The sequence below is a fragment of the Panicum virgatum genome, chromosome 5N (genome assembly GCF_016808335.1).
Source record: "Panicum virgatum strain AP13 chromosome 5N, P.virgatum_v5, whole genome shotgun sequence".
NCBI lineage: Eukaryota > Viridiplantae > Streptophyta > Magnoliopsida > Poales > Poaceae > Panicum > Panicum virgatum.
This window is the reverse complement of record NC_053149.1, coordinates 36,651,777-36,664,525: the sequence shown is the minus strand read 5'-3', so window position 1 is coordinate 36,664,525 and position 12,749 is coordinate 36,651,777. Positions and strand designations below refer to the sequence as shown.

General features: G+C 45.9%; 1 protein-coding gene across 1 annotated transcript; it reads left to right on the top strand.

The window, feature by feature from the left end:
- Positions 1 to 218: 218 nt before the first annotated feature.
- LOC120674773 lies at positions 219 to 12,111 on the top strand. The gene is made up of 3 exons (XM_039955899.1): positions 219 to 656; positions 10,952 to 11,563; positions 11,632 to 12,111. Exons 1-3 carry the CDS (start codon positions 219 to 221, stop codon positions 12,109 to 12,111), a joined length of 1,530 nt encoding a protein of 509 aa, XP_039811833.1.
- The last annotated feature ends 638 nt before the right edge of the window (positions 12,112 to 12,749 follow it).

Below are 12,749 nucleotides of genomic sequence, written 5' to 3'. Positions count from 1 at the left end.
TTATTATATCTTTTACGTGATATGTGCTGTGATATATTGTTCATTCTGTTGTATATACGTGTGACTTGATCCTGGCACGTATATGATTGCTCGGTTTATGTCCTTTTTATAAACCGGGTGTTACACGCGCCCACTCAAGTCATCACTCGACACGACCCCACAGCGAAGACGGAGAGGTCAACCAAGGCGATCTCCGCCTCCAACTCAACCAACAAGACATGTGTCAGTGCGTCAACAACCGTAACCGCCAACGCGACGCCGCCGAGCGAGAGCGACGCTGCCAGTACGACGAGGAACACGGCGACTCCGACATTGACTACCAGAACAGCGGTCGCAGGGGTGACAACCGCCCACGACATCCTCGCCGCGACAACGACCCCGGCAATGACCTCGACGGCTTCTCCGCCTTCTCTCGCCCGCTCCGGGCCATCCAGTGGCCCGCCACCTTCAAGCCTACTGGGATCGAGAAGTACGATGGTGAGTCGGACCCCAAGACGTGGCTGTGCACCTACTCCATCGCCGTCCGAGCTGCCCGCGACGACAACGACATCATGGCCGCCTATTTCCCGGTCATGATGGGTCCCCAAGCTATCAACTGGATCGAAGCACTTCTCGCCGGCTCCGTCAACAGCTGCCAGGATCTCTGCAGCACCTTTGTTGGCACTCCTTAAGTACCCATTTTACTATATGATTAGGAGTTGTTTTGGTAATTCTTGGGGATGATTCATGTACTAACCCGCCAGTTGGCACCCGAACTTGACCGTTTTCAATTTTGTCCAGGATTTTGGATCATGTTGCATTTTGACAGGAAATTGGACATTTTCGGAGATGTTTTGACGCATGGTTACAACTGGGCTAAGATGACGAATAAGAGGAAGAGGCCACATGCGAAAGATGGGACCGAAAGGGGCCAGAAAGGGCCCAGGCCGGCCGGCCTAGAGCCCTTGGGCCGGCCGGCCTAGCCCATTTCGGAGCCCAATCGGTCTCAGTTTTCTTCAGCACGAAGTATGCGTCAACCCTAATCTATGTTTTACCAAAACCACCGACCATATCTGCCTATAAATACCCCGAAGCCGCCGTCAAAGAGGGGGCATCTAGAGGATCGCATCGAGAGGATCTAGAGAAGAGCATCCAGAGATACATTCGAGTTTGACACAAGAGAAAAGCGAACACCGGAGGCCTCATCATCCCTCAGCGCCGCTGCAAGTTGGAGGACAGCAAGTGATCCATCCCTTGCCGGAGATTTCGTCACCATGATCGACTACGCTTCGCTTAGCTTCATGGGGTAAAGTCCTCGTTTGTTCATGGGGTTGTAAGGAGATCTTGAGTTGTAATTGCCGAATCCTTTATGAGATTGATCTATCACGATTCTTGTTGATGATGTTTTGATGCCTAATAGTTCGGGACTTGGCTTTGGGTTTGCTTTGCTCTTGCATAGTTTACTTAGATTACATCAACTATCGCGTTCTTGTCGATTCGTTACCGATTATCCTCGTGTAGTGACAGTATGCGGGAGGGAAAGGTTTTGATCTTGGAACACACATTTGGTAGATTAGATCCGTTCTTCGTTGCTTGGCGATTACATCTCTAGTGATCCTAGACCCTATGGACAAATACTCTTCATATCTTGTGCACACACCTACCATTGCTCACTAGTCTAGATTAGATTAGATTGGTTAGATTAGATCTATTTCACACTCATACACTCAATATAGATCTTTTACCAACATCATTAGTGCTTAGTTAAGCATAGTAATACACTTGTTCCGTGGATTGATAAACCTTGGGGGAATACTCTAAGGGAAAAGCTACACGATCCGTGCGCTTGCGGTACATAAATTGGTGCTCTAAGGAGCGTCAACAAGCTTTTCTGGCGCCGTTGCCGGGGAACAAGCGATTTTGCTACATTTAACTTTGTATTAATTTTGTTGGTTACTAACACCTAACCTTTTTCCCTAGAAAATTTTTGTTTTCTTGTTTTTGTTTTGATTGTCTAGATGGCCCATCTTATTCAACACGTGGAGGAAGGAGAAAAATCACTAAGGGATTATGCAAGCCCGCGATCGGAGGACTTCGACATGCAAAAATCAGATTCGGTGTTGCGAGCCACCGAGTACGAGATCAAGCCTCAAATCATCAAGATGGCAGCGGCAAACCCCTTTAGAGGAGATGAGACGAACAACCCATATAGACATATCAAGTGGTTCACAATGCTATGCAACACGGTACAACAAGACGGAGTTCCGCTAGCTTGGTTTAGATGGAATCTTTTCCCATACTCACTTGCGGAAGAAGCGAGAAGATGGTTTGCACTTGCATCCTTCGAGGTAAAAGGAAATTGGGATGACTTGATGAAGAAATTTTGCGAGCGGTTCTTTCCGTTAAGCAAGGTTCAACATATTCGGAAGCAAGTGATCAACTTCGCGCAAGGAGAAGAAGAAGGGATAGATCAAGCATGGGATAGATTCAATGGATTGATTGAACAAGGACCGAAGCTCGGATTTTCCGGTGAAGTACTCTTGCATACCTTTTATTTTTCCCTAACCCCCGAGTGCATGCAATTTGTTCAAATGTGTGCAGGAGGAGATCTCATGGAGAAAACACTCACGGAAGCCGCCCAACTCCTACAAAAAATCAGCAAGGGTGGGGCCATGCGAAGAGATTGGGAAAAACGATGTTCGGCAAGCTCCGAGGAAGAATCTCAAGTGTGGGTGCTTGCTGGAATTTTCAGAAAAGAGGCATCGGAAGCGAGGGAAGAACAACCGAAGCATGGGAAAGTCATAGAGACAATCCACGATGAAGAAGCATCGATCCAGAGTGCAACGAAAGATGACCCGGAAAAGAAAGGAAGAACCATGGGCACCGCCAAATCGCTAAGGGAATTCGAGCAAATGGATTGGATACCAATTGACTTCGGAAGATTGTTCGACAAAGCAAGACCGCATCCAAATCAGCGAGGAATGGCGAAGGTGATAGCGGAAGACTTCCCACCGGATAATCACACGAGATATACATTTGGCAAGGAATCGGCCGGTGATATTATTCGGAAACTTTTTGAAGAAAAAGAGGAAGAGATTGACTTGGACGAAGTGTTGGAGGTCAAAAAGATCATGGGTGTGAAATCGGAATCATCACCCTACGTGCACATAGCCCAAGTATATGCAATCAGAAGCGATCAAGGTGAAGGTAATCCATCACCCACACCTCGTGTTGATTGCATGATAGACGGAACAAAATATTGCAATGTTCTATGTGACGTTAGCACCAATGTAAGTGTGATGAGTTCCAAGGTTTATGTTGAGCTTTTTAATGAAACACCAAACTTAGATGCTACAATCATTAAATTGATCATGGGAGATGGTAGATTAATCAAACCACTAGGAATGCTTAGAAATTTAAATGTTGCTATAGCGGGTAAAAAAATTCCTACCGACTTTTTTGTGATTAATGCTAGTGATGATGAGCATGAAGGCATAATCCTTGGAAAACCCTTTCTCAAATTAGTAAATGCTGTTCTAGATGTTGGAAAAGGGATTGTCACTTTTGATCTAGATGGAGAGAAGCGCTTATTTGAATTTCATTCAAAACCGTCTTTTGCTTCACCTCTACCTCTTGATAACGAAGAGGTAGAGAGCATTCGTTCCATTGATTCTTTCAGGGATCCTCTCCAACACGCTTTGGAGAATGGAGACGCTCAAGATGATCAAGACGGAGAACTAGTGGAAACAATGGAAGAGTTGAAGCCGCAACACGGGAATTTGGAGGAAGAAAAATTTGAAGACATTGGAGAGTTAGATCAAGAAGAGGATGGAGCGCCCGATGTTGAGATGAAGCCACTCCCCAAGGGATTGAAATATGAATTTTTGGGAGATGGCAAGACTTTTCCGGTGATTATTAGCAACGAATTGAGCCCGGAAGAGACGGAGAAGTTGCTGAATTTATTGAAGAAGAACAAAAAGGTGATCGGCTACTCGATTAACGACTTGAAAGGTATTAGCCCCGCTTTTTGCACACATCGTATACAACTCGAGGAGCAATACAAGCCGGTCGTAGAACATCAAAGAAGGTTGAGCCATGCTATGCGTGATGTGGTGAAGAAGGAGGTTATTAAATTGTTGAATGCCGGAATAATATACCCCGTGCCACATAGTGAATGGGTAAGCCCCATGCATTGCGTTCCGAAGAAAGGAGGACTCACGGTTGTGAAAAATGAGAAGGAGCAACTGATACCGCAAAGAACCATCACAGGATGGAGGATGTGCATCGATTATAGAAAATTGAATAAGGCAACAAGGAAGGATCATTTTCCACTACCATTCATCGACGAGATGCTAGAAAGGTTGGCAAAGCATTCACACTTTTGTTACCTTGATGGATACTCGGGATTCTTCCAAATACCAATTCATCCGGATGATCAACACAAGACCACGTTTACTTGCCCGTATGGAACTTTTGCATATCGGAGGATGCCTTTTGGATTGTGCAATGCGCCCGCTTCTTTTCAAAGGTGCATGATGGCTATATTTTCAGATTTCATAGAAGAGATTATGGAGGTATTCATGGATGATTTCTTGGTGCATGGTACTAGCTTTGATAATTGCTTGGCAAATTTGGAGAAAGTTCTTAAAAGATGTGGAGAGGTTGATCTTGTGCTTAATTGGGAGAAGTGTCATTTCTTGGTCATGTTATCTCCGAGAGAGGGATAGAGGTGGACAAAGCAAAGATAGAAACCGTGGAGAAATTGCCACCACCTACGGACATCAAATCTTTGAGGAGCTTCCTCGGTCATGCCGGAATCTATAGAAGGTTCATAAAGGATTTTTCAAAAATCACCAAGCCATTGACACAACTTCTCCAAAAAGATGTGGAGTACAATTTTGATAGTGATTGTCTTCACGCATTTCGAACACTCAAGCAATCCCTCATAAGTGCTCCTATCATGCAACCTCCGGATTGGAATCTACCTTTTGAAATCATGTGTGATGCAAGCGACTACGCCGTAGGAGCCGTTCTTGGACAAAGGAAAGAGGGGAAGGTAAATGCTATCTACTACGCAAGCAAGACTCTCAATGAAGCCCAATTTAATTATGCAACAACAGAGAAAGAATTGCTTGCCGTGGTATTCGCCTTCGAAAAATTCAGATCATACATAGTAAATTCAAAGGTGATAGTTTATACCGACCATGCGGCAATCAAGTATCTCTTGTCCAAGAAAGATGCAAAGCCACGCTTGATTTGATGGATCCTATTGCTACAAGAATTCGATGTGGAGATAAGGGACAAGAAAGGGGCAGAAAATGTTGTGGCCGACCACCTATCAAGGATGAACCATGGAGATGATGGAAAAGAACCTATCGAGGATCAAATGAGAGATGATCACCTATATAGAATTCTCGATAAAGATAGTTGGATGAATGAAATAATAAGGGCAATAAAAGGGATGCCCTTGGATCACTTTGACAAGAATGCAAAGAAAAGAGTGATCGCGGAAAGAAGAAAATACTATTGGGATCCACCATACTTATATAGATATGGAGAAGATGGAGTCCTAAGAAGATGCATACCGAGGGAGGAACGTGAAGAAGTTCTAAGGAAGTGTCACTCGTCGGGATATGGAGGACATTATGGGCACTTTAGAACTCAAGCTAAGGTATGGGCTAGTGGATTCTATTGGCCCGAGATGCATGAAGATGCAAAAAGATTTGTTTCGACTTGTCCGGAATGCCAAAGGATGGGGAATATCTCACAAAGGAATGCCATGCCATTGAACTACAACTTGCAAATAGATCTGTTTGATGTCCGGGGAATCGATTTCATGGGACCATTTGTGAACTCACATGGATTTGAGCATATATTGGTGATGGTGGACTATGTTTCAAAGTGGGTTGAAGCTATGCCATGTCGGAAGGCATCAACGGAGGAGTCCACGCACATGATTAAATCGATAATCTTCCCTCGATATGGCGTCCCGAGAATCTTGATAAGCGACGGAGGAACACACTTCATGGGCAAAGACTTTGGTAAATGCTTGAAGAAATTAGGAATTGAACATAGAGTGTCCACGGCTTATCACCCCCAAACAAACGGACAAGCGGAAACTTCGAACAAGCAATTGAATGATATGTTAAAGAAGACCGTGGTAAAAGGAGGAAAAGATTGGTCGAAGAGACTAGATGATGCACTATGGGCATATCGTACGGCACACAAAACTCCGATTGGTATGACACCTTATCAATTTGTTTATGGAAAAACATGCCACTTGCCGGTTGAGCTAGAACATAAGGCATACTGGGCGATGAAGGAGATGAACTTTGATGCAGAAACCGCTGGAATTAAAAGGAGAATCCAAATAAGCAAATTGGAGGAGTTAAGATTGAAAGCGTACAATAGTGCATCAATTTACAAAGAAAGGATGAAGAGGTGGTACGACAAACGATTACAAAACAAGGAATTCAAAGAAGGAGACAAGGTCCTACTCTACAATTCAGGATTCAAACTCTTTGGCAAAGGAAAATTGCAAAGCAAATGGGATGGACCATACGTCGTACACTCAGTTTCACCCACGGGAGCGGTGACAATCATGGATGTGAAAGATGACCAATATGTGGTGAACGGACAGCGACTAAAGGTATTCTTGGAGCCCGACGTCATACCCCTTCATTACAACGACATATACACCATGGAGGAGGAACCGGAACGTCAAGCCTAACGACGTTAAGCAAGGTAAGTTTGTAAATATTCTCTTTTAGATTTTATTTTCATAGTTTTATTTTTATTTTGGACGAACTTTGAGTAAAACATAGGCTTCTAATTTATTGATGAGCACCTCGGAAAAAGTTGGAGTCCAGGGGGGCCGAAAAACCCCCTGGGCCGGCCGGCCCAACACCCCTAGGCCGGCCGGCCTGAGGCTCCTCGTGTGCGATTCAGTCTCGATTTTTGGTAGGTACGAGATAAGGAAATTTCAAACCTGTGCCTTATAGATTTTGCATGCCAAAACCGAAGAGATATTGGACTTCTCGTCCAAGTCTTTTCGGGACATAAATAGAGGCGCGGGTTAGATCTGTTCTCTCATACTTTTCAATCTACACCACCACCTCGTGAGAGACATCGACAATGGCCGGTCTAGCGAGCGCAAGAGCTATGATTGAAGCGATGGAGATCAATGAGAGGGGCATGACGCCCGACACCCCCACGCCAAGGACGCCTAGCCCCATCTCGGCAACCGGTGCGCAGCCCCTCCTTGTCGAAGCAAAGCGATGTGAAGCGAAGGCCCCTCCGAAGAAATTCAATACTCAAGCAAGGATGAGCGTCGGAGGGAAGGGCCTTCAATGGTGCAACGAGAAGCTAGCTCAAGCCCAAAGGGTGGTCGTCATCAGCAGTGACGAAGACGAAGGCGAGAAGTGACAAGACAAAAAGCCACCCATGCCTAGGCGTTCCTTGCGCCTCCTCGGAGTTAAAAGAAAGAACTACATTGAGCACACCCCGGAGCCGAAGGATTATGCGGGGGACAGCGATTGGGAGAGCATCATGAGCCCTAGTTCATGGGGCGCCACCAGTCGTGACTACGATGATGATTGGCCGGGGTGGGCCGAAGAGGAGAGAAGGGAGGAAGACGACCCCTCCGAAGGTGACAGCGGCAAGAAGAAGAAGAAGGACGACGACGAGCCCGAGGACGATAGCCCCAACCGCAGCGGGCATCACTCCGGGTGCTGTTTCAAGTGCCGCAATGAAATCACGGATCTCCGCGCCACCATCGATAGGTGTCACGATCAAATTGTGGCAATGGATCGAAGGATGGACGACATCGAGAGCTTGGTTGAGAGAGACTACAACTTGTCCGCAACATAAGGAAGTTATTCGGGATGGTCGGAGATCTACAAAAGCAAGGAGGAGGGCGCCCTAGATGCAATTGCCCTAGGTGTCGTTGAGAACACCGACGAGCGTCACACCCGTCTTTTATATCATTGCGACGAGGACGCCGCATAATCTAAGCATGGGGGGAGGTGTGACGACTCGTAGATCGAATTTTGGTCTTTGTTTACTCGAAAGTTCATCGTGTGTGTGTCTTTAATTCTGCATGTGTGAGAGTCATAGTTTAGCGTTGAGTGCTTTATTTTTCGCATGTGTGAGAGTGAGTCTTAAATTAGTGTTGAGTCATGAAAACAAAATAAAAAGAGTCTTTGTTTTTTGTTGGATCGTGCATTTTATTTATGCATTCAGTTTTACTTTATTTTCTTTAAAGCAATTGTTCACGAGCGTTGTCATGAAAATTATTTCGTATTTGTGGAGCTTAGTAAATTATTCGTCCATGTTAATACACACACTTGAGCTTTGATCTAGCACTTGGTTTTTATTACGTTTGCGAGTAAGGCATGATTTGGAGGATTTTAATTTCATAAAAATAATAAAACCCCTACAAACATAAGGTTGATCAAGTTCTTGGCAAATTGAGAGTAAAAATCCTATCATCCACAAGCTATATTCGTTCTACCATAAGTATTGGATGTACATTGAGTTGAGTTAGGATTTCTTTCTCTTGGGAGTTTTAATTTCGAGCAATGATCATGTCCGTATTTTTCATCTCTGAATTGCTAGCCACGTCAATATTCAGTAATGAGAATTCCTCATTGGAACAACTCATGAGATCTACCGGATTCCAAAACCCGAACCCGAGATTTTCTTGTTTATTATCGTCTTCCTTGACCACAACCCAATTGTGAGGATACGTTCTGTTTCTGCGCGTGATTTATATAAAACATAATTTTGGGACGAAGAAAGGAAGGAGTACTGGAAAGATGGACCGAAGCCGAGCTGGGAAAGCCCCAGGCCGGCCGGCCTACACCCCTTGAGCCGGCCGGCCTAGGCCCCTCTGGCCTCGGCTCGGGCTCCAAAAATTCAGGGAGCCACTTTGGAGATTTTCCTATCTATGTTTTATAGAAAGTGTCCTATGAAAAGGTTCAGAGAAGAGAAAGAAAATTCAGGAGAAAGAATGAAAAAAATGTATGAGAAGAAAAGAATAAATGAAAGGATTCTATGGTTAGAGAAGTGCAAAGAGATATCACCTTGTTGTTTGAGAACAATATCCTCAATTCCAACCATGTGCAATCCGACAACGAGGACGATGCTTGTGCCTTGAAGTCAATCTTTTTGTATGCCTTTGCACATGTCCACCATTCTAAATCTTCTTACCCTTGAACCCTTTACATTATGGAGAAACTCTCATGATCATTGGCTCAGAAGGTAAGCAATCATTAGAAGGTTTTCTTAATTTGACAATATATGTATATACTTTGCTAAGCCTCACCTATAGCCCCACTTTATACTTGAGAGACTTTTGGGAGATGAGAGTTTGCAAATAATAATAGGATAGCCACTTATATCGAGAGACATGAAAGGACTTGTGCAAGAATTTTTTGTCTAACCTTTGTTGCAGGGTATTTTGCTTCTAAAAACTAAAAAAAAAGAAAAACCTCCAAGGATGGCAAGAAAAGCAAGTGTTATCGATATTCAAGTTGCCGGCTAAAGGTAAGAGTCGTGGAGTAATATTGGATGAGTTTTTAAACGCCCATGATATGATTATCCTCGCTGCTCCTCTGACCTTTGTTTGAAGAAATATTGTTAGACTTGTTTGCATAAGTAAATTTTGCAGTTCGAGAACTCCTGAGCAACCCTTGGAAGGATTTGATGATTTGATTTGCTCGAGGACGAGCAAAAGCTAAGCATGGGGGGAATGTTGGTGCTCCTTAAGTACCCATTTTACTATATGATTAGGAGTTGTTTTGGTAAATTCTTCGGGATGATTCATGTACTAACCCGCCAGTTGGCACCCAAACTTGACCGTTTTCGATTTTGTCCTGGATTTTGGAGCATGTTGCATTTTGACAGGAAATTGGACATTTTCGGAGATGTTTTGACGCATGGTTACAACTGGGCTAAGATGAGGAATAAGAGGAAGAGGCCACACGCGAAAGATGGGACCGAAAGGGGCCAGAAAGGGCCCAAGCCGGCCGGCCTAGAGCCCTTGGGCTGGCCGGCCTAGCCCATTTCGGAGCCCAATTGGTCTCAATTTTCTTCAGCACGAAGTATGCGTCAACCCTAATCTATGTTTTACCAAAACCACCGACCATATCTGCCTATAAATACCCCGAAGCCGCCGTCAAAGAGGGGGCATCTAGAGGATCGCATCGAGAGGATCTAGAGAAGAGCATCCAGAGATACATTCGAGTTTGACTCAAGAGAAAAGCGACACCAGAGGCCTCATCATCCCTCAGCGCCGCTGCAAGTTGGAGGACAGCAAGTGATCCATCCCTTGCCGGAGATTTCGTCACCATGATCGACTACGCTTCGCTTAGCTTCATGGGGTAAAGTCCTCGTTTGTTCATGGGGTTGTAAGGAGATCTTGAGTTGTAATTGCCGAATCCTTTATGAGATTGATCTATCACGATTCTTGTTGATGATGTTTTGATGCCTAATAGTTCGGGACTTGGCTTTGGGTTTGCTTTGCTCTTGCATGGTTTACTTAGATTACATCAACTATCGCGTTCTTGTCGATTCGTTACCGATTATCCTCGTGTAGTGACAGTATGCGGGAGGGAAAGGTTTTGATCTTGGAACACACATTTGGTAGATTAGATCCGTTCTTCGTTGCTTGGCGATTACATCTCTAGTGATCCTAGACCCTATGGACAAATGCTCTTCATATCTTGTGCACACACCTACCATTGCTCACTAGTCTAGATTAGATTAGATTGGTTAGATTAGATCTATTTCACACTCATACACTCAATATAGATCTTTTACCAACATCATTAATGCTTAGTTAAGCATAGTAATACACTTGTTCCGTGGATTGATAAACCTTGGGGGAATACTCTAAGGGAAAAGCTACACGATCCATGCGCTTGCGGTACGTAAATTGGCGCTCTAAGGAGCGTCAACAACCTTCGTCCAGTACTACCAGGCATCTTGCCCGGGTCCCAAGACCAGATGGGATCTGGCCAGTGTTGTGCAGCAACTGGGCGAGTCCCTCCGCAACTACATCAAGAGGTACTTTGCTAACTGTAATACCATTACAGAAGCTGATGATAGGGACGTCATCCTCTACTTCAACGAAGGCCTCCACAATATCGAATTGTGGAGGAAGATGTTCCAGACCTACCCCAAGACCGTGGGCAACATGATGACGATCGTCAACAAGCACGCCGACATGGAGGAAGCTGAGCGGGCTCGCCGCCGGCACAAGAACGACTACTCCGAGCATCCCCCTCAGCGGGAAAACCGCTCGGAACACCGCCGTGATGACCGCCCACCTTGCCAACGGAAGAAACACGACTGCGTCGAGTCCTCCAAGAACCAGGACCGCAAGCGTGGCCCCGAGAACACCGTCGCCATCGCCGAAAAACCCCAGTTCCGCTCCACCCTCAACCAAGCGGACCTGCATCGACTCCTGGATGGCAAGTGTCCTTGGCACAAGGACGCAAACCACACTGCCCGGGAGTGCCGAGCACTCTCCAACTGTGTTATCAAGGACGACGACCCCACCACGACGACCGCGACAGACCGGGTGGTTCCAGAACCACCCGGGCGCTCCCACAAAGGCGGAATTCACCCAGGCGAGATGATGACGAGCAGAGGGAAGACTCCCCAGGGAACTTCCAGGAAGAAGATAGGGCCGTCAACTTCATATATGGTGGCCCTAGCAAGCCAGCATGCCGGCGCAAGCTCAAGCTGGACGACAGAGAAGTCAACCTAGTGTTCAAACACCCGCTTGAACCCCTCCGGTGGTCGGAAACGCCGATAACCTTCGACCGCTGCGACCACTGGGTCCACCTGCCCAGGCCGGGTGCCTACCCCCTTGTGGTCAGCCCTGTGGTAAGCCAGGTCCGCCTGGTCAAAGTACTCGTCGATGGTGGCAGCGCCCTCGACATCATCTTCGCCAGCACGCTGCAGAGCATGGGCTACGACATGGCATCCCTGGTCCCATCTGACCAGGCTTTCTACGGCATCATCCCCGGAGCTAGGTCGACCCCGGTCGGCCGGGCCACCCTGCCGGTCACCTTCGGCACCCGCGACAACTATCGCACCTTCGGTACCCTATATATATATTTCTAGCCGAGTTCTAACCGTTCTTAACTTACGTAATCGTGGTTAGTGTACTTGCAGAAAATTGATAGATATATATTCATTGAACCTTTCATGCCAGCACCCATGAAAGCGTTCCCATACATTACCGCTCACTAATAGTTGGTATATTGGCAGCACCTCAAGTAAGCCACTGCTTGAGGGCAGCGTTCGGCTTGCATCACCGACGGGAAGGTCAAGCTCTCTCAGTTGACTCAGGATCCTTACTGTCTTACCTTAGCATAGGTGCGTCGTTACAAATGTAAAATACTGAATTTAAATTACTGAAAGGAATGTGCTGGAAGTTAGTTATAATTAAACCATAAGTTAGATAGCCACCTAGTAACTCCCATAATTTTCCCTAGGGCTTTACGTACTATGCACGATCCTTAGCGAACCAACGTATTTTCCAAACGCGATTGTGTGGCTACGTTTTAAGGAAAACTTTTGAAATCTTGTCGCACTCTCAGGTGTGCGCTTTCTTCAGCTCTGATACCAGCTGTGGCAGAACCACCCGAATTAATCCGGCTCAAGTGCGCTAACCATCACCATAAAGGTAATCCCGGCTAACACGCACTTCAAACGGAGTAATCCGACAGTCCAGTCGGGTAGAGTCCCGATAAAACCAC

Coding starts and splice junctions, on each gene's coding strand:
- LOC120674773 (XM_039955899.1), top strand. CDS start 219: ATGTGTCAGTGCGTCAACAACCGTAACCGCCAACGCGACGCCGCCGAG. Junction 657..10,951: donor AGGATCTCTGCAGCACCTTT/GTTGGCACTCCT, acceptor ACCTTCGTCCAG/TACTACCAGGCATCTTGCCC. Junction 11,564..11,631: donor CGACGACCGCGACAGACCGG/GTGGTTCCAGAA, acceptor GATGACGAGCAG/AGGGAAGACTCCCCAGGGAA.